Source organism: Pipistrellus kuhlii, unplaced genomic scaffold, assembly GCF_014108245.1.
Source record: "Pipistrellus kuhlii isolate mPipKuh1 unplaced genomic scaffold, mPipKuh1.p scaffold_m20_p_11, whole genome shotgun sequence".
Lineage (NCBI taxonomy): Eukaryota > Metazoa > Chordata > Mammalia > Chiroptera > Vespertilionidae > Pipistrellus > Pipistrellus kuhlii.
Genome location: NW_023425416.1, coordinates 21373034 through 21394374, shown reverse-complemented (window position 1 = coordinate 21394374; position 21341 = coordinate 21373034). Strand labels below are relative to the sequence as shown.

The 21341-nt window shown below is 41.3% G+C and overlaps 1 protein-coding gene and 1 pseudogene across 2 annotated transcripts in view; both read right to left on the bottom strand.

The window, feature by feature from the left end:
• Positions 1-15174, bottom strand: part of SYN2 (synapsin II) — a 122345-nt gene extending 107171 nt beyond the window's left edge. The window contains exon 1 of one of the 2 annotated variants that reach the window (XM_036431145.2): positions 14535-15174. In XM_036431145.2, the coding sequence (XP_036287038.1) occupies positions 14535-14947 (413 nt within the window). In that variant the 5' untranslated portion in view covers positions 14948-15174. The remainder of the gene's footprint in view (positions 1-14534) is intronic. The other variant, XM_036431146.2, reaches the window with a different exon arrangement.
• On the bottom strand, positions 7539-7787 carry LOC123652055 (annotated as a pseudogene).
• Positions 15175-21341: the final 6167 nt, after the last annotated feature.

The following is a 21341-nucleotide window of genomic DNA, read 5'->3' as shown; positions in this document are numbered from 1 at the left end:
AGAAATATAATTGAATAAATCATGGTACAACAGCTATGAAAAAATATAATTATTAGGACTATGTATAATAACAATATGTAAAAATTATTTAGAAGTGGAAAAACAACATGAAATTATAGCTAAATAACAATCACAATTATGTAAAAATATGTTTGCATATGGACAAATATTGGAAGAGAATATAGAAAAATGTGAAAGCAATTGCTTTATTGCTATGGTAAAATTATGAGAGAAGCATGCTCTATTTAAAACTTCCTTTAATCATGTTAATATAACAATAAATCACACTTTATTACATTGCTTGCTTAATTAATTACCTACCTTTCCAACTAAACTACATACTTTGTGAAGACACCTTGCTTAATTACCTACCTTTCCAACTAAACTACATACTTTGTGAAGACTCCTGAAGATTATAATTTGAACAATTCTAATGAATAATTCATGAAAGAACAAATGAAATATGTAGAAAACCTCAAAATAAATGAATAATCCCCCCTCAAGAAAAGGAGGGGATGTGAACCATTAACAAAATGTTGACCTCTAGGTGCCAGTTTCTAAGCTTTAACTGTGGAGGAAAAACAAATCAACCCATTAAAATGTCTCCAGGAAGTCTTTCTTCCAAGAAGGCTTCTGCCCAAACCTTAGCTCCTAAACAATCTGAAGAAATAACACAGGGTCCTGGGAACTAGGCACGGCAGCAGGGTAATCCCAGGATTTTCAGGAACACCTGGAGTTAGAAAGGACAAGAGCTTCACATTCTTTTCCAACCCCAAACTCATTGTCTTTTGACTCTCAGAATCTTCCACATAACTATAGCTGGAAGTAAAGGAAGTGTAGGGTGTAGGAAGAGAGGCTGGCTATATGAAGACAGAAAGGGAAGGAGGGAGAGAAGAAGGGAAGAAGGGAGGGAGGGAGGGAGGAGGGAGAGAGGGAAGGAGGGAGGGAAGGAGGGAGGGAGGGAGGGAGGGAGGGAGGGAGGGAGGGAGGGAGGGAGGGAGGGAGGGAGGGAGGGAGGGAGGGAGGGAGAAAATAGGTCAGCAGGGAACATCTCTTTAGTAAGAACTTAAGTGTGAAACTACCCTGAGCTCTGGCTAAGAAATAAATTTTCAGATGCAAGGGAAAATAAAGAATTGAGCTCTAGAGTGAAAATCTCCTTTCTTGACAACTTCGATTCAGTCTGAAATATACCAGAGGCACCAAAGGACTCTAAGTCATCAAAGTATTATAAGCATTAACAAAAACACACAGGGAAAAGAGGCAACCTTTAAGTTATTTTTCAACCAACCTACACAGCACCTGTCACAGACCATACAGGCTCTTTTCAGCTTAAGCAATTTTTTTAGCCATCTTTGGTGCTTTTAAGCAACAGTATCATAATTGATAATGTATACTTGAAAAAATGTTTAGCTGCATGGAGAAAAGGGGCACTGAGTAAGGATAAAAGTGTGAAAAGAGAAGAATCTAGATTTTACATGCAGCTCTACCTATTTTACGTTATAACTTTAAGCAAATCACAATCTTGCTGAGCCTTGCTTTTCTTGGTTTCCTGTTTCCTAATCAAAACAGAAATTAAACCAACTTAATTGACAAGATTAAGGTAATAATTAAATGAGATGATACATGCAAGTTAAAATATATAATAAATTATGAAGCTTTACTTAAACATATGACCTTAATACAGAATCACAAATGCTACAATTTCCTTTGAGAGTCAAAGTGAAGTTGAATGCATTTTCATCTGGAAACTAAAGGAAAATCAGTCTCATCCCACTTTGCTAAATCAACTAATTTATTCATTCAAAGAGTAGACTTTTGCCCTACCCAGTTTGGCTCAGTGATTAGAGCATGGGCCTACAAATCAAAGAGTCCCAGGTTCGATTCCAGTCAAGGGCACATACCTTGGTTGGGTTTCAGGCTCCTCCTCAGCCAGCGGCCTGGTCAAAGAGTATTCAGGAGGCAACTATCAAAATGTTTCTCTCACATTGATATTTCTCTCTGTCTTTTCCTCTTTATTCCACTCTCTCTAAAAATAATAATAATAATAATAATCAATATAAAAATATCCTCAGGTGAGAATTAAAAAGAAACAAAACAGAATGGACTTTTCATGTAGGCAGTGGCAATAAAGAATGATTCTCCTTTTTCCCCAATCTCAGTGCTAAAATTTCACTATTCATTACTTAGAATTAGAGAAGTTTTTCTATTTTTCACTCCCTATGAAAACTTAAAAACCTGAAAAGGGATTACCAATAACCATTAATAACTCATCGTTGGCCGAAGCCGGTTTGGCTCAGTGGTAGAGCGTTGGTCTGCAGACTGAGGGGTCCCAGGTTCAATTCCGGTAGGGGGCAAGTACATTGGTTGTGGGCACATCCCTGGTGGGGGGTGTGCAGGAGGCAGCTGGTCGGTGTTTCTCTCTCATCTACGTTTCTGGCTCTCTATCTCTCTCCCTTCCTCTCTGTAAAAAAATCAATAAAATATATATTTTAAAAAATAATAATAAAATTAAAAAAATAACTCATAGTTGAGCTAAAATTAATTTAGATTGCTGAAAACTAAAATCTAAGAAATAGGGATGCCAACTACAATTTGGCCTACAGCTCTCAAAAACCTCCTAATTCCAAATTTTCAGTCTCATTGTATCCAATGACCAAAATTTCACAGAAATACCCACATTTCAGTATGTAAAAATCTCTCAGACTATTTCTTGCACTGAAAAAATAAGACCTTGTGTCTCAATTTTGTTTCAGAAAATATGTTAACCTCTGAAATTAGTCCTAGGTCATAGGACATATGTCCACAGACACAGAATGAGAGGTATCAGTCATGAAAGAAGGCATCAAAAAGTAAAAAGACTCACATTCACCACATCTACAGTTCTGACTAAAATTAGCAGTCCTGATACTAGGTAAAAACTATCTTCTCCCCTAAATTACTAAAAACTAGTAATTTAGGGGAGAAGATACTAAACTACTAAAAACTAGAAAAATTGCCTATGTCAATACTTAAAAGGAAATTAAGTAGGGAATTCATATATATAAATCTTGTGTATTATGATTTGCAATCTGACCTCACAATCCTATGAAGAAAGTTGGGCAGGTATTATTTCTCCAATTTTAAGGATGAGGAAATTAAGATTTAGAGAAAAATAGCCACTTGCTATGGACTGAATTAAATCCAGATCATCTGACTCCAAATCTTATTTGCTTTCCAGAGCATCATGATGCTTCTTGAGAGGTCTTTTAGCTCCATTCATTCTCTCCAGATAAGATAAACTCCAGTCCCAACCAACCTTCCTGTCATCACCTTTCATGGCACTATTCCCTGACTTTTTGTGTCAGCAGTTTCTGACACAAAGTAGCACTAAAAGGAGCTCATTAAGCTAAATACCTTTGGAAAAGAAAGAAGTTTGTTAAATGCCTGGAAGAACTGGTATTCTTGCCCACTTAATATAAGTTTCCAACTAGATTAGCTAACCACGTAGTCCTATAGCACTTGCAGCTACATCTAGAAAGCCATAGAAAAATATACAAGCTCCAAAGTAAAGACCTAACTAAATTCTAGTTCTGACTCTTACCACCCTCTACCTTTGTGAGGGTGGTAAGAGTCAGATCTTCGTACCCTCCCAGATCTTAATTCTTTCATATGTAAAATGAGAATAACATTAATTACTGCTCCACAAATACTACTGTGTGGAGGATTAAATAAAACAATGGATGTGATAGTGCTCAAAGAATCGAGATTCTACAAATAAGCTATTGCAAAACATCTTCCTCAGAGACGGTTTCAAAACACTAGTTATTGCTCAGTGGATAGAGCGCCGGCCTGTGGACTGAAAGATCCCAGGTTTGATTCCAGTCATGGGCATGTACCTTGGTTTTGGACACATCCCCAGGAGCAGCTGATTGATGCTTCTAACTCTCTATCCTTCTCCCTTCCTCTCTGTAAAAAAAATCAATAAAATATATCTTTAAAAAAAAAAACACACACACTAGCTATCAGTGTTTTCTGAACTATGAGCAACAAACTACCCCATACAAAATTAAGAAACATTCATCTAGGTTTGTGCTATTTTTAGAGTCATGGAGACCTGTTTACTAATTATTTTAATTGAAGTTCCTATAAATATTCTTATAATAAACTTGTCTTAAAGCTGCTATGAAAATCTGCTTGTCGTCATGGAACATTTATTAAACATTTCTCATGTGCCAGTCACCAGGTTAGACATTTATTTCAATTGATTCTCATAGGAACCCTTTGAGATATTTCACCTTCTTTTTATAAAGAAACTGAAATTAAGAGAAAACAAGAAATTGCCCAAGGTCAAACATGTGTCTAGTGCCTAGACTAAGAGAGCAAAGGAAAGAATGTAACAGCTGCTCTCCAGAAGGAAAGAGTAAGTAAGCATGGGGTACTTATGCACATCAGGAAATGGTGAATTAAAGAGAGGTAGAGCAGGTGCATCTTCAGCTTCAGTAAGGGAGGGTATGGAACATTCTAACCTATTACCAATAATTAATACTTTTATTGTACTTTAGTACTATAGTTTATAGAAAAGGTATTTATACCAGTTCTACGGACTAGTCACTTCAGTTAATGCAGCTATTGTTTGTTTATATTTACACCGGGTTGAAGAATTGCTTTACTCATCATTCACATTTTCATAAATTTTTTTCCCCAAGTCATTGATTGGTCCAACAAATAATTATTCAAAACCTTATTTGTCATGCCAAATGTTGGGGATACTAAAATTAAAGTTATAGTCATAGTCATAGTCAATATCCTTGAGATCATCTTATTTGAAAGTGGGGAAATGAGAAGACACATAAATAAAACCTGACTATACTACAATGAGTTAATTCTTATGAAAGATAAACAAGTTTACTATGGTTTCTAGCACAAATTGAAAGAATTTAAGAAAGGATTAAGTCTAATTCTGACTCTAGAAGAGATGACAACTGAATTAAGCCTTAAAGATCACCCAGTATTGTCCAGGCAATGACACACAGGAGAAAAAAAGGCTTCAGGTAGCAGAAGTAGCATAAATAAAGATGTAGGGTCGTGGCACAGTCAATTAAATCTAAGTTGTTTATTATATCAAAGTGAATAGGGAATCAAAGAAAGTTAAGACTGAAGAGGTAAGCACGGTCAGATCATGAAGAAATTACTGTGAACATTTTTCACTCACAGTGCTGTTTTAATTCTAAAAAAACAAAAAACAAAAAAACAACTATATTCCTTTGGATAACCTAAAGGAATTTTTTTTTTTCCACAAAGAGAAAGAAACAAGAAGCTTGAGTGGCCCAAGATTAAAGTTCTGCATTGATAGAAAAGTTCTCTGGATATGATAAGAAAGCAAGATTAACATCAGAAAAAATGGGCTCCTTGAGAGCCAAGCATCAATATAGGTTAGGGAAGAGAAACTCAGTCCTCAGTTTTATTCCATTTTCTTTGCTCTGCTCAAAGCTGCCGTGGACCAGATAATACTTTACAGTATTATGGCTCTATGGCTTTCATTCAGAGCTAAATCTCAAAAGATTTATTATTTGAGCTGGTGAAAACTAGTAAGTAAGTTGATTTGTATTTCATAGAGTTAAAGTATCATAAAAGCAAAGTATACCAAAGCATATTTTATTTGTAGTGAATAAGCATGACTTCCAACAGAGTAACATATACCTCTAATCATAAAATACTCTGTCCACTTTCCTTCTATCCCTTTTCTCATTCTCTGGATCCCTCTCCTCAACTCAATTTGGCAAAGAGTTACTGACCTCAAAATTATGTGTCAGACAGCTCTCCTGAATGCTAAGAACACACACACAAAAATAATAATAATAATAATAACAAAACAAAAAAATAAAACACTAAGCCTGTTCTCAAAGAAGTCACTATCACATAAACAGAGATTACTGTGTTGAGTCCTGTGAGAAAAATACCTACTAAACTGAAAAAGGCCTCACTCAGAAAGGGCATATGTGCCCGATATAATAGAGGGTAAAATCAGGATTTCAGAAAAAATATCCAGCTCAGTTTCAAAAGTTGAATATGAGTTAAGTCAAGAAAAGGAAGGAAAGAGGAGGTGGGGCAATTTGCAGTAGGAGTATAAACAAAGACAAAAAGAAGAAATGCCATAATGTGTTGAACTGCATTACTATTGAACTGCAAATAGTTCAGTATTGCTGAAAATTGAAGTTCAGAGATGGAAATGATTGGAAGGAGTTGGAGAAGTAATCAAGATTCAGATCACAGGAGAGCCATTAACTTTACCTTAAGGACACAGAAAGACATTAAAAAGCTTTAAGCCAGTGGTCGGCAAACTGCAGCTCACAAGCCACAAGCGGCTCTTTGGCCCCTTGAGTGTGATTCTTTCACAAAATACTATGTTCGCACACGTATAATATGATTGAAACTTCGTGACCCATGCGCAGAAGTCGGTTTTCAGCTCAAAAGAAATTTCAATCATTGTACAGTTGATATTTGGCTCTGTTGACTAATGAGTTTGCCAACAACTGCTTTAAGCAAAGGAATAAAAAGGTCAAATTTGCATTTTAAATAGTTCATTCAAGCTATTAAATGGAAATTATGATGAGACCTGCAGAATTTCTAGGTGAAAGTTAATTAGAAATTGAAATAGATGACCACTGCTATCCCCAGTTAAGATAAAGAATATAAGAAAAACCAGAATAGGAAGGGAAGATAAGGAATTCAATACTGGAACAAATGACCTTAAGTTACCTTTAACTATCCAGATGGAGATGTCCATCAGGCAATGAACATGTCTGAAGATCAGAACAAAGTTCTGGGCTAAAGGTAAAGATTTGGGAACTGATTACATTTAGGAAGTAATTCACATTTTTAGACTAGATAGACAGGGAGAAAAAAGAAGTGGGCAGCAGAAGATGGAATCCTGAGGAACACCTACATTTAATGAGGCAAAGGAGAAGAATGAGAAGGAACATTAAAAGAACAGGTATGAAGAGAACAAAGAATGCAAAAGCCAAGGACTTCCAATGGAAGATAAACAGCGTCAAACTCATCATGACGGACTGACACCTTCCTTTGGATGTAGCAATTAGGAAACCCAGCAAGAAGAATTTCAGTATTACGGAGAAGATTGAAGCCCAAGTTCAATGCAGGAGGCAAATACGGGATAAGGAAGTAGAGACAAGACTAAGATTTTCTTTTAAAAGGTCTCACAAATTTATTACTGAACCAACCTACTACTGCAGAAAAAAAATCAGCAGAGCAAAATCATGAGTACAATAATTTTCCAATTAAAATGCCTCAACTAGCCAAAACCGGTTTGGCTCAGTGGATAGAGCGTCGGCCTGCGGACTGAAGGGTCCTGGGTTCGATTCCGGTCAAGGGCATGTACCTTGGTTGTGGGCACATCCCCAGTAGGGGGTGTGCAAGAGGCAGCTGATCGATGATTCTCTCATCATTGTTTCTAACTCTCTATCCCTCTCTCTTCCTCTCTGTAAAAAATCAATAAAATATATTTAAAAAATAAAATAAAATGCCTCAACTGTCCAGATAGTAGTGGTCTTTCTTTTCAATCATTTAAAGGTGTAGGCAACCAGGATATAGCATAAATATGAGTCATCTCTCATGTGTGATTCCTCATAGGCCCAGTTTGGTTCTTCTCCAATGTCTCCTCTTTGAGTTGTACCTGATTTTATCACCAGTTTTCATCCAAATCCTTTGGGGAATGAGCCGATTCTGCTTTTGGCCAGGAACCTCTTGATCCTGAAAGTCTTGTGGGAAGACATGTGTGAAGGAGAAGTGAATGCACGTACCTCGATGGCGGAGAAAGAGAGAGAAGGAAGACAAGACTAAGAGTTTTTAAAATATATTTTTATTGATTTCAGAGAAAAAGGGAGAGGGCTAGAGAGATATAAACATCAATAATGAAAGAGAATCATCAATTGGCTATCCCCTGAACACTCCACATCGGGGATCGAGCCTGCAAACCATGGTTCATGGGTCCATGCTCAACCACTGAACCACACCTGCTGGGCAAGACTAAGACTTTTCTTTCTCATTTGCAAGAATTATTAAGAAGGTGAGAGGAAGTTTTTGCTTATTTCTTTATTTACAATGATGGAGCAACTCATAGAACCAACCAGTAGAAAATGAGATCATAAACGAAGGAGAAAGGGATAAATTTTTGAATAAGATCGTGGAGAAGGCAGGAGGGGGTAGGTCTTTTTAAAACAATATTCATTATCTTCATCCTCTGAAAATGGAACAAAAGAAATGAGTGCTGAAGTAAGAAGTAGAATAAGAGCATTCCAAATCTGAACTTGGACACAAAAAGACAATAAGCAATCTTAGGTAGACAGGGATACCAAAAATTGGCCCCTGAAAGGAAGGTCATCATTGTAGCACAATCCCATTAACTTAAGAATATTGTTAGATTTTGATGACTAACTCTCTAAGATTCTTCTTCAACCATTTTATGACCTTTGCTGAAACATCAATAACACAAATAAAACATGAAATTGCTGTTATAGATACAATGTGATATGCTCATGTGGTTCTTTTTAAGCATTTACCAGCAATTCCACAACAAATCCTTAAAAGTAACAGACACAAACAGTATTTTTAAGGAGAAAAAGGATTAAATTTGAGAGATCTACTCAGAGTGACTTAAAAGTAGAAAGAAACTTGAGTTGGAGTCAGAAGATATGAGTTTTAGTTTCCATTCTCTCACTAACTTATTTGGCTTTGGGCAAATCATTCCATTTTCTGAGCTAGATGGTGATTCAGATTCCTTTGAGTTCAAATGCTATAATAAGATCAAAAGTCCCTATAAGTCCTTCAGAGAAAGAGAAAGAGAAAAATCAATAAGGTAGAAAGAGTAAAATAGAGGGGTATTATAACATGGTAAAGAAGGAAAAAAAGCTTAGTATAGAAACTGAAGTTCTAGATTCTAGTTCTGGTTCTGTCATTAACTAGTTGAGTAACCTTGAACAAGTCACTTTCCTTCTTTAGATAAATATTTCCCCCATTTATAAAGTAATCCAGATGATCTTCCAGCTCTAATAATGCTACTGTGAACAATAAAATTCTATGGAATTACTATGTTTGTATTAATCAGAAACAGAACACATAAATAAAATATTTAGCAGAGAGAAGCCTCAAACTTCACTTGAGCTTTCCCCCAAATTTCAATTAAAATATTTTTCTAGAGCCACTCACAAGCAAATGTCCAGACCCCTGTACTTTAAATTCCCCTATTCTCCCCTCCCTCCCCCCTTTTGTGTTAATCCTCACCTGAGGGTATTTTTTCCATTGATTTTTAGAGAGAGTGGAAGGGAGGGAGGAACAGAGAGAGAGAGGAAAAAACATCGATTGGTTGCCTCCAACATGGACCCTCGACTGGGGCCAAGGATTGAACCTGCATCCCAGGTATGTGTCCTTGACAGGGAATTGAACTTGCAACTCTTTGATCTACAGGCTGACACTCTTATCACTGAACACAACTGGCCAGAACATTAATTTCCCCTATTCTTAATGTAATGCCAAAGGTCTGAATAGAAACAGCTGCTGCTCTGCCAGTATGGCTCAATGGTTGAGTGTCAACCTATGAACCAGGAGGTCACAGTTTGATTCCAAGTCAGGGCATGTGCCCAGGTTATGGGCTTGATCCCCAATATGGGGAAGCAGGAGGCAGCTAATCAATGATTCTGATCATTGATGTTTCTATCTCTCTCTCCCTTTCCCTTCCTCTCTGAAATCAATAAAGTTAAAAAAAAAAAAATAGAAACAGCTGCTGCCTAGCTAATCCATCAATCTAGTTTCTTTGTTGTTTCCCTTCTTTTCTGCCACTGTACTTTCCTTTAATACCCACTGTTTGGACTGAACCACTCCTATCTCTTTTGATTCAAATTCTTTAAGGCTCTTTTCAAATCATACTGCTTTCATTAAACATTTCTTCCCACTCTAGACATATTTATCTCTCACTCCTTTAAATTTCTATAGTAATACATTGCTGTGATAGAGATTAAATGTTATTTGTAACATCTGGGATATGGTAAAACATCTGGAATATAGTAATTGTTCAATAAATGATAGCAGTGTTGCTGCCACACCTTTAGCACTAACCACATACACTTTAGTTCAATGCACCTTTAATATGCATGTGAATCATCTGAAGATCTTATTTAAATACAAATTATTATTCAGTAGGCCTAGGTGAGACATGATCATCTGTAGTTCAAAAAGCTCCTGGTTGCTGCCAATGCTGTTGATTCAAGAACCATACTATGAATTATGGATACAAGGGGTAGTTGTTTTTGTTTGTTTTTATATTTTTTATTGGTTTCCGAGAGGAAGGGAGAGGGAGAGAGAGATAGAAACATCAGAGATGAGAGAGAATCTGCCACCTGCATGCCCCACACTGGGGATCGAGCCAGAAACCTGGGCATGTGCCCTTGACTGGAATCGAACCCAGGACTCTTCAGTCCACAGGCTGACGCTCTATCTACTGAGCCAAAGCAGTTAGGGCACAAGGGGTAGTTTTTAGTAACTTTAAAAAAATATATACTCATTTATGTACCCAAATGGTCAGAAAGATCTTAGAAAACAGATACAATGTCTCATTTTTTCTTAGCACATATACCCTTTACAGAGAAGGTGCTCAACGAACATCTGTGGATTTGTCTATCTGCAGTCTCTAGTTAATCTAGGTAAGTTTTAGAATGCCTGTGTTGTACTGATTTTCAAAGCAAACACTGAGACTTCCCAGGAGGAATAAACTCACTTGATCACTGGGACTGGAATCACTAGAAGAGGGGCAGGAGAGAATCTGACGTAAAACTTACCTCTTCACCAGTAAAAGTGTAAAACACAGAAAGAAAAACAACCACCAACATATACAAATGGATATCTATTCCTTGTTTAAGCACAAGATCATTTATTAAAATGCAGTCTTAACTGTACTTCAAATTTATATATGAGCCTTAAAAGAAGATACATATTCAGGATAAAACACACACACACACACACACACACACACACACACATTATATATATATATATATATATATATATATATATATATATATATATATATATATATATATATATATATTCCTGACATAGTATACACTAACACATATCCTGAAAAAAGACACACATTCCCACATGCACACATACAATTAGTGGTTTAAATATATATCAACCACTAATAATAATTATTATTGTCCTGCCAGCATAGCTCAGTGGTTGAGCTTCAAACTATGAACTAGGACGTCATGGTTGGATTCCCAGTCAGGGTACATGCCGGGTTTCAGGCCAATCCCCAATAAGGGGCATAGAGGAGGCAGCCGATCAATGATTCTCTCACACCACTGATGTTTCTATCTCTCCCTCTCCCTTCCTCTCTGAAATCAATAAAAATATATTAAAATATAATAATAATTACTAATAAGGAACATAATGAGTTTTATTTCATTTTTAGTGAAACAGATACATTTTGCAATAATCCTTTAGTGTACAATTAATCTAAGAGCTCAGGCAATCAATAAAAACATATTTCAAGCAAAAAATAGAGAAAAAGAGAAACACCTCCAATTTCCCCATCAACTTGGTCAGTGGTAAGGTCTCTAAATTCCACTGCTCACAATTACACTGACAGAAATTCAAAGAAATCTGCTGTGCATTAAGGCTGCTCTAAGAGACTGTCTACTTTAACCCTTTCTTTTAAATCTCTAATTATTTAAATTCTTCTTAAAACCCTCTTTATTTTAGCATTCTATATTCAGATGGGACCAATATGATTAAATTCTACTGAGAGCTCCACTTTGACTTCCTATTCATCACCAGGAAAATAATATTGGGCATATAATGACACCTGCTCACTGCATACTATCTACAAGGAATTTAAACTGTGAGAGTAATTTACTAAAATTACTTTTAGAGCAAAAAGTGCCTTTACGTCACTGTGCTTGTCATAAGCAGGCACCTGCTCCTTAAGTCAAAGACTTTTCGATAAAACCGTTCATTGGTATTTAACCAAGATGTTTGTGCGTTTTTTAATTTAGACATGTTAGAAGACAAACAGCAATTCTGAGGGTTGCTATTAAGCACAGACACACAAGCAGAGAACTGCTGTCAAGCCCCAGACTTAAACTGGTTTTATGAGTTTTAATAAATCAATGTTATTACTTCAGAGAAAATCAGTAAACAGTTGGGAGTCAGCCCATAGGAAAGTGGCTTCCATTATTTCCCTCAGAAGTCTGGTCTTCAGGACAAGGCAATTTATCTGGTTGATGCCAGGCAATCTTTCTAAAGAATAATCATATCCAAGGAAAGTTTCCAATTTCAAGCCACGTGACACTGTTAGAAATAAACACAAATGCACAGAAGCCTCATCATACTCATACAGATGAGTACCTTTCTACCTACAGGTGCCTAACTGGTAAATTAGATCCCAAACAAATGCTTTAGATTCGATAAGGTGCAGAAGGATCAGATTCTTGCATAGAAAAATGAAGCACCAATGTCATTCCCATTTCTCCTCTCCTTTCCCTGGCTTTTCTTTAAAACTCCTCTTTTGCGACACTTTCTCCAATAACTCCATTCACTGAATGTCTTAATAATTCTAGATTCCTTTTTGTTAACTGCTTCATGCATCCTTTGTCTCCTAAACTTGATTGTTATTATATTATTAGCAATATTAGTAATAGGCTACCCTGCCTAACTCCTAGAAGGAGCCTATTATTAATATTGCTAATAATATAATAACAATGGAGCACAATTGTGAAGCAGTGCAGTGGCAACCATGGAGTCAAATGGGCCTAAATTCAAATTCTGGTTCTATCACTTGCTGGCTATATGACTGCAAACACACTGCTTAGTTTTGCCAAGCCTCGGTGAGATATGTATTAGAGCACCTAGCACAGGGTTTGGCATATAATGGATGCCCAGTAAAGTTTATTACCTTCCCTCCTCACTAATAACTACTTGTTGATTTAAACTGAGTTAGAGTAATTCTCCTAGGAGGCTATCATCATTTATACTCCTATACTTTCCCCATTCCACTCTTGCTTGTGCCTTTGCCATTTCCTAACAACGGTCCCTTCAGATTCTCTACTCCACCAAAGGCCAATGACACAAGTCACCTAAATGGCTATTCAGAATGGTCCTACGAGGGGCCAGCAGGAGGGCATCTCAACATCTACATCTCATTTCCACCCACACCCACCTTTTTGCTCCCTCCCTCCTTCCCTCTGGGTCACCCAGTGAGAAAGGGATAGAGAAATAAAAGCCGTGAAGCAGCCAAAAGAGAAGATGGAGATAAACAGCTCTGCGTTCCCTCTGTGCCTCCCTCTGGGGAGGCAACACTCAGGTCCAGTCTCCAACCTCAACTCCTGTGAGAAAGAAAAACAAACAAACAACAAACAAGCAAACAAACAAACACAGCCCTTTCCCTATCCCAAAAAAAGCAACCCAGATTTCTGTGGTCTTCGTTTCTTCAAGCCTTTCCCCAGTCAATTCCACCTTCACCTCCGACCCCAACCCTTATCCCTAGGTCAACCTCCTGACACCTAAAATAGAACTGCTTTTCATTGATGGTTCTCAAATGGATCTCATTCTTTTATCCACAAGAGGTAACATTTCCCCCACCCCCTACCACCACCACCCCGCCTCCCCATTCTAAGTTGGAAGATCCATTAAGAATTAACAATAATGATGATAATCATAATAATAATTCTTGAAGTCCCCTGTCTGCTGCATTAAGGCAGATCTCTTTTGATTTGTGGCGATCACCATCTTTCTAGCAGGAAAAAAAAAAAAAAAACAAACACCATCACTTCCATTCCCCACACACATACCAACCCCCCCCCCAAAAAAAAAAAAATCCGCAAACCCCCTCCCTGCTGCATAAAATACAAAATTTTCCCTATTCGTGAGCGGCCTGCAGCTGCGCTGCCCGGGAGCCAGCCCACGGACACCTGGGCTCCCGCAGCTGCGATTGGCTCCATCTTGGTGTCAATATTGACATCAGCCCCCAACGGGCCAGGTGACAAACATGCTCTCCTCCCTCCCCGAAAAATACCCATTTCCCTTCCAGAGTCACTCCTGCCTCATAAAGTAGAACCTTTTTTTTTTTTTTCTTTCTTTCTTTTTTTGAGGGGAGGGGGGTGAGTGTTAAACATCCCTTCGTGACAGGGAACCATTTTCCCCTCATCTTTTCCGTGCCGGGGCTGAGACGTCTGTCCTCCCCGCCCGCCCGCCCGCCCCGCAAACACAAACTCTGGTTCTCAGGACTCTTCCCTGCAGCTCACAGCAGCTCCTACTACGTGTCTGCGAGGGTCCGAGACACCTGAGGAAATCGTTCACCTCGGGATTTACCTTCTCACCCTACAGACAGCCCCTTCCCCCGGGGCCCTCACCCCCACCGCCCGACTCCGGGACCCCTCAGGCCCCCCTTTGGATAGGTCTGAACGGTGTCCCGGAGGCCGTCTCCCCCCGCGGCCCCGGCGGCCGGGCAGGCCCGGGGGGGCCCCCGGACAGACACCTACCAGTCGGTGTGCGGCTCGTCGACGACCAGCAGCAGCTTGGCTTTGCGGGCGGCGGCGGGCGCGGGCGCGGGCGCGTCCACCAGGCCGGCCGAGGCGGCCGTCTGCTTCACGGCCTGGGACAGCGAGCTGAAGAAGCTGCTGCCCATCGACGGCGCCGCGGCCGCGGGGGGCGCGGGCGGCGGCGCGGCGGCCGCGGGGGTCGGCGGCGGCGCCGGCCTCCGCTCGGGCCCGGGAGAGGCGGCGGCCGCGGGCATCGATGAGGACGAGGCCGAGGCCGCGGCCGCGCCCGGGCCGGGGGGCGGCGGCGGAGGGGGCTGCTGGGGCTCGGGCCGCTGCAGGTCGGTCATGTAGCCATTGGGCAGGTTGGCGATGAAGCTGCTGTCCGACAGCCGGCGCCGCAGGAAGTTCATCATCTGGCTGGAGGGATTGGGGGGCGCGCGGGACCGAGAGGCGCGGAGGGCGAGCCTGAGGCGGCGGCGGCGGCGGCGGGGCTGAGGCGCCCGAGGGGGCTGAGGGGGCTGAGGCTGAGGCTGAGGCGGCGGCCGAGGGTGCAGACGCGCGGTCCGCGGCGCGCGAGCCCAGCAGACAGACTGGGCCGGGCGGTCCGGGCGGCGCGAAGACTAGCGCAGGGAGGAGGCGTGGCCACCGGTAGCCCCGCCCCGCGCCGCAGAGTCGGCCCCGCCCCCGGCTCGCCGCCCACGCACCCCGCACCGCTCCTAGCTGCGGGCCTCCCGGGTCTGCGGGTCTGCGGATGGGGAGGCTGCGGGGAGCCAGGCGAGGGGAGCCGGGCCTCCTGCCACCTGAGTGTGGCTCTGTGGGGAGGATGTGGGAGCCAGTTCTGCTCCCCAATAATAGGAAAAAGGGGAGCCAAGAGCCCCTACCACCTTCTGGTTGGGGAGAAGAGAGCCGTGCCCCACTAGAGATGGGAGCGAAGGAAACTATCTCCACTCTCTTGGGAGGAAAGAGAGGTGTGAAAGGTGAGAAAGGAGCCATTTCCCGAAAACACATACACACACACACACACACACACACACACACACACACGCTGAAATGAGAAAGAAAACAACCACCTCTTTTCGCAAAACTGGGGAAAATGTGTCATCTCCCCAGGCCCCCTATGAGGAATAATTTGTCCCCACGCACACACATACACACACATCCTATAGTGAGATGGAGAAGAGCTTACCTCCCCCTTTCCTCGATACTGGGGGGAGAAAAACATCCCCCACTCTCACCCCTAAGGTGATGGAGATAAACCCTAGGGTCATCTCTACTTTGGGGAGGATAGGGTGAACAGAACCTCTCCACTTGGCTTTGGTAGGACGTGTGGGTGCAGTTTTGACAACTGCACTCGCAAATGGCTCACCGAAGAGGGTGTACTTCTCTCCCCTCCTCATCTACCAGAGAGGAAACCATGTGTAAGGCAAGAAACACACACACAAACACACACACACACACACACACACACACACACACACACACACAGGATTCCTCTCTCTCTTCCTCATCTACCAGAGAGGAAACCATGTGTAAGGCAAGAAACACACACACAAACACACACACACACACACACACACACACACACACACACACATACACAGGACTCCTCTCTCTCTTCCTCATCTACCAGAGAGTAAACCATGTGTAAGGCAAGAGATACACACACACACACACACACACACACACACACACACACACACACGCCTCCCAAATGGCCTAACGCTCCCCTATCCCTTCTGTGATCACCTCCCTAACAGGCATCGGTGCATCTGATGTAGTACCAAGTAGGTAGTCTCTTCGAGATCTTTCTTTGCTCTCGTATTTTCCCAGTTCACTCATTAGCCAGATCTATGAAGACTCTGATTGCCACTTTCCCATGTTTACTCCCTGAATCTTGTGTGACTCCTGGACCTTTGTTTTCATGTCTAGTGAGATATACTTAATCTCTGTGCTGTAGTGGAACAAGACACAAAAGTTACACTTTCCTTTCAAACCACTCTGAGCAAATTAGCCCTCTGAGGCTCTTTTTCTCGGCTGATAAAAGGAAATAACTTTTCAAAGTTGTTACACAGACTAAATGAGATCATGTATGTAATGCACCTGGCTTTCAGTAGGACTTCTAGTAATGGTGGCTGGATTCTTATGTGAACGAGTTCTCAGTACGTATGTATTGGGCTGATGGAATCAATGAGCAACTTGCCTGAGTGTGGCTCTGTGGGGAGGATGTGGGAGCCAGTTCTGCTCCACAATAATAGGAAAAAGGGGAGCCAAGAGCCCCTACCACCTTCTGGTTGGAAAGAAGCTCTTACCTCCTACATCCTAGCTGGTCCTCAGCTTGGAGCCTGAAGATGCACAGTCCAGCTCTGAGCCAGAGACCCAGTGACATCTGAGAGATCTCCAACCAACTATAATAACACACTGGTCTTCCCATCTACCGTGTACCAGATAGGCTGATATGAATGGAAAGAGGCGCTTGCTTTTGGGGTTTACATTCTATGTGGGCGAGAGGAGAGAGGAGAGGATACAGAGGAACAATTAACCATCATAAGACATGGCAAATAATACAGTTGGGTAAAGTGGTTTAAGAGCATCAACACGGAAGGGATTCATTCTGCTTGTGAGGCTTAAGGATGGCTTCTCAGAGGAAGTGACATTTGAGGTAAGTGTTGATGCAGCTGCAAGACTTTTCCAGCAGAAAAGTGTGGAAACACCCAGGCAGAGAAAGCCTGGAGGAATGCGAGTTGATGACTCCTCCAGTAAGGCTTACAGGGTAGGCTGAGTTTTATCCCCCTTGCTTGACTTTTTCACAGCCCCTGAAGAAATTATAATGTTCTGTGACTAGAATGTAAGCTTTTCAAGGATAGGATTGTATCACTCATCTTTGTACTCCAACATTAAGCAACTGACAATGAATTCTCAGCTATTTGAAAATCAAACTGTTCTCTTACCCAACTCAGTTCTCATGTCTATTAGAGAATAAAACTGACAAGTCACTAATAACTTAAAGAAATAAACTTAGCCGAAACCGGTTTGGCTCAGTGGATAGAGCGTCGGTCTGTGGACTGAAGGGTCCTGGGTTCGATTCCGGTCAAGGCATGTACCTTGGTTGCGGGCACATCTCCAATAGGGGGTGTGCAAGAGGCAGCTGATCAATGATTCTCTCTTATCGATGTTTCTAGCTCTCTGTCCCTCTCTCTTCCTCTCTGTGAAAAATAAATAAAATATATATTTTTTTAAAAAAAGAAATAAACTTAATTTAGCATTTGTCTTCCTAGAAGTATTTTTTAGAGAATCAGAAGAATCTTTTCCAAAGGTGTGAATTTCTAAGGATGGGACTTCCTTTTTTTATGATTGGGCAATCTTTTTAAATATTTTACTAAGTAATTCCTCTAACCATTAAGATTTCAGTGTATGTATAAAATTTAAAAATCAAACATTTAGCAAACATGTTTTGAGCCCCTAATATGTGCAAAGCATTATGCTAGCCATTGGAAGGTGAAGGAGATTCAAGGGTGAAGAAAACCCAAGTTCTGCCCTTAAGAAGACAGCTCATAAACATGTGAACACATAACTAGCAATAGCAGAGCAGTCTGTGAGTCATCAGAAAGTGGATGTTAAAGGAGCCAGAAGAAGAAATCTTTGGGGCAGGAAAAGATTTCACAGGGGAGGGAGTACCCGAGCCTTGTCAAATGGGTGGAATTCAGATAACCAGAACAAGGTGGAGAATGCAACCAAGACAGAGGAGATAACAATATCAAAGTCAGGGAAGCTGGACTGGCTAATTATGAGAATGCATAGATCTACTCCGTGTTATCACTATACAAATATATTTGTATTGATTTCAGAGAGAGAGAAGCATCAATGATGAGAGATAAACATTAATCAGCTGCCTTCTGCACAATCCTACTGGGGATTAAGCCCAAAACCTGGGCATGTTCCCTGACCAGGAATTGAACTGTGACCTCCTGGTTCTTTGGTTGATGCTCAACCACTGACCCACACCAGCTGGGCTGGTATATTTTAATAAGAATATTAGTCATGGAAAAACAGACTATAATAATAAAAGGGTAATATGCTAATTAGACTGGACATCCTTTCAGACATCCTTTTTGATGAAGCCAGGGCAGGAGGGAAGCCAGCTTGGTTTCCGGGTGCCTGTGGCAGCCCGAGGGAAGCCAGCCCAGGGAAGCCAGCCCAGGTCCTGGGTGCTGGAAGGAAGCCGGTGCCAACAGCCGGGGGAAGGAATTTTCATGCATCAGCCACTAGTTTTGTTATAAATGGGCATAGTGGTCATTAACCAATTGTGTATGTCCAGAAAATTTTCAATAGATGGCACAACTGGGCATCTTATGTAATCAGGGGAGGATAGGTCTGCCTTGGACCTTTCATGAGATAATATGGGAACACTTTGAAAGTGACAAAGCTTTATCATTATTTCCTTTTATACATCTTGTTACCTGTCATTTGGTGAACCAAATTGAATTGAAAGTTTGCCATCTTCATTTAGATGGACCTTCTTGACAATTGGCCCCTGTGGGTGCTTTCCTCCTCCACCTCTGTAAAGACTGCAGCAGTAGCCAAATGTGGTCCGCAGACTTCTGGTGGTCCATGAGATCTGAAAGGTTGGTGACCGCTGGTATAGAGGACAGTTATATCCTCAACTTTGAATTCTCTAAAAGTGGCCCCTGCAGTTGGGCCAGTTTGCTATAATTAGAAATCATCCTAATATAAGTTTAACTTCTAAAGTTGCCTCATGGTAACTTTGAACAAATCACTCAGTTCCTTCGTCTGTAAATGAACAGTGATAATTCTTTTTTTAAATATACTTTTATTGATTTCAGAGAGGAAGAGAGAGATGGAATCAATAATGAGAGAGAATCATTGATCAGCTGCTTCCTGCACATCCCCTACTGAGGATTGAGCCTGAAACCTGGGCACGTGCCCTTGACAGGAATCGAACCCAGGACCCTTCAGTCTGCAGGCCAATGCTATATCCACTGAGTCAAACTGGCTAGGCCAATGGTGATAATTCTTATAACAACCTTAAAGGACAAGTTTGAAGACTAAATAAGATTAAGTATATAAGTATATTGCATAAGCTGTAAAGCACTGTGCAAATGTTACCTATTAATATTTCTAATGCCAGGGGAATCACAGAACTTGCCAATACCACAACTAAAATACACAAAAAGGAGTTCCCCCCACATCCTTATATAATGTTACACATCCAGGAGAATCCATGGAAGATATGAGGTCAACCTTCTGCAGCTACTCTCAAGACTTAGTCATACCTGCTAAAAGCAGCAACCACTTCAACTAATGGCTTCTACCTTGATAGGTGACCTTGAACAAGGCACTTAACTTCTCTCTCCACCTTTCCATTTCCTAGTCTGGAAAATGAGGGGGAAGGAGCTGAGCTGGGTGATCCCCAAGGTCTAGTGTTGTAAGATTCTCTGGGAGGAGCCCCATTAAGGGAAGTAAGCACCTGATGTCATTAGACTGAACCAGGGAACACAGGGGCCAGGTCTAAAGAACAAACACTGAGCAATGACAGATGGTTTTAGGAAGAGAGAGAAAATCACGAGTTCTCAGAAGAAACATAGGTGGCATGAATTCTAATTCCAAGTCTGCCCCTGACGTAAAGGAGTCTGAGATGGTCCCCTTGCCAAGTCTGTTTTTCTCTGGCAGTATTGGGGACACAGTAATAACTGCAACAGATTAGATGCTGACTGCATGCCCATTTGTTGTCTCATTTACTCTCCCATAAGGGAGGTATTAAATATCTCCTTTTTAACAATGAAGCAATTAGACTACAGAGAGGTTACTCCAAGTAACATGGGATCTTAGAACTAAAAAGTTGCAGAGCTGGAAAATTCTGATTGCATGCAAAGTCCATGAGATTCCCCATTAGAATATAAGGGTAGGGCCCTTAGAAAGGAGCCATCCATTAGCAACTTGCCTAATAAACACATTTATCAGGAACCATAGAAAAAATAATATGCCCTCCTGGACTCTCCTCAAGGATAGGATTACGCTATCTCCCTTTGCCATCTCCCTCTGCCCAAAATTCTGCAGACACAGGATGCTTGGCATCATGTATCAACATTCCTGCCCCAGGAACGAGCTAGCCTCAAGCAAGAAGGAGATTGCTGATGAGACACTCCTCCTTCCATACCAACACATACGCCCACCCCAGCTTGAACCACAGCTTCCCACAGAGCAGCTCTGGCCTCTTCGGGATGCTCGTGTATAGACTGTTGCCATGGTGATAGAGGAACATTTCTGTTATGCATGCATGAACAGCACAGAGTGGGTTTCCCCTGCCTGGGGAACTTGGAGGATTCAGCAGAGATTGTTTTCCAGCAGTATCCACACACTGCTTCACCAGTAAATGAAACAGCCCTCCTTCCATTTAGCTTTTGACTTAACCCAGGGACAGGGCTGAGCTTTCTGTACCAAATAGGTGCACAAAGCAACCCGCTCCCTCTACCTCTGGTACAGTTCCTCTTCAAGAAGGCACCTTCAGGTGATAGGAAGAGATATTTACAAGATGCCATGAGCTGTTGTGTTTACAGAGACAGTGGGCAGCCCCTGACTCCCCAGTTTTTCTCAGCCACTCCCAGATTGTAGACCAATTAGATCCTTAGCATCAGACCCATATGAGTTAATCCTCTGCCTCAGCCAATTTATAAGCAAGGCAATCTCATGCAATTGCTTTAAAGAGACTCAGTTTATGGATCTGCAAAGTAGGTTAATCTTTCTTTGCAGAGTTGTTGAAGAAAACTAAATGAGATCATGTTTAAATAG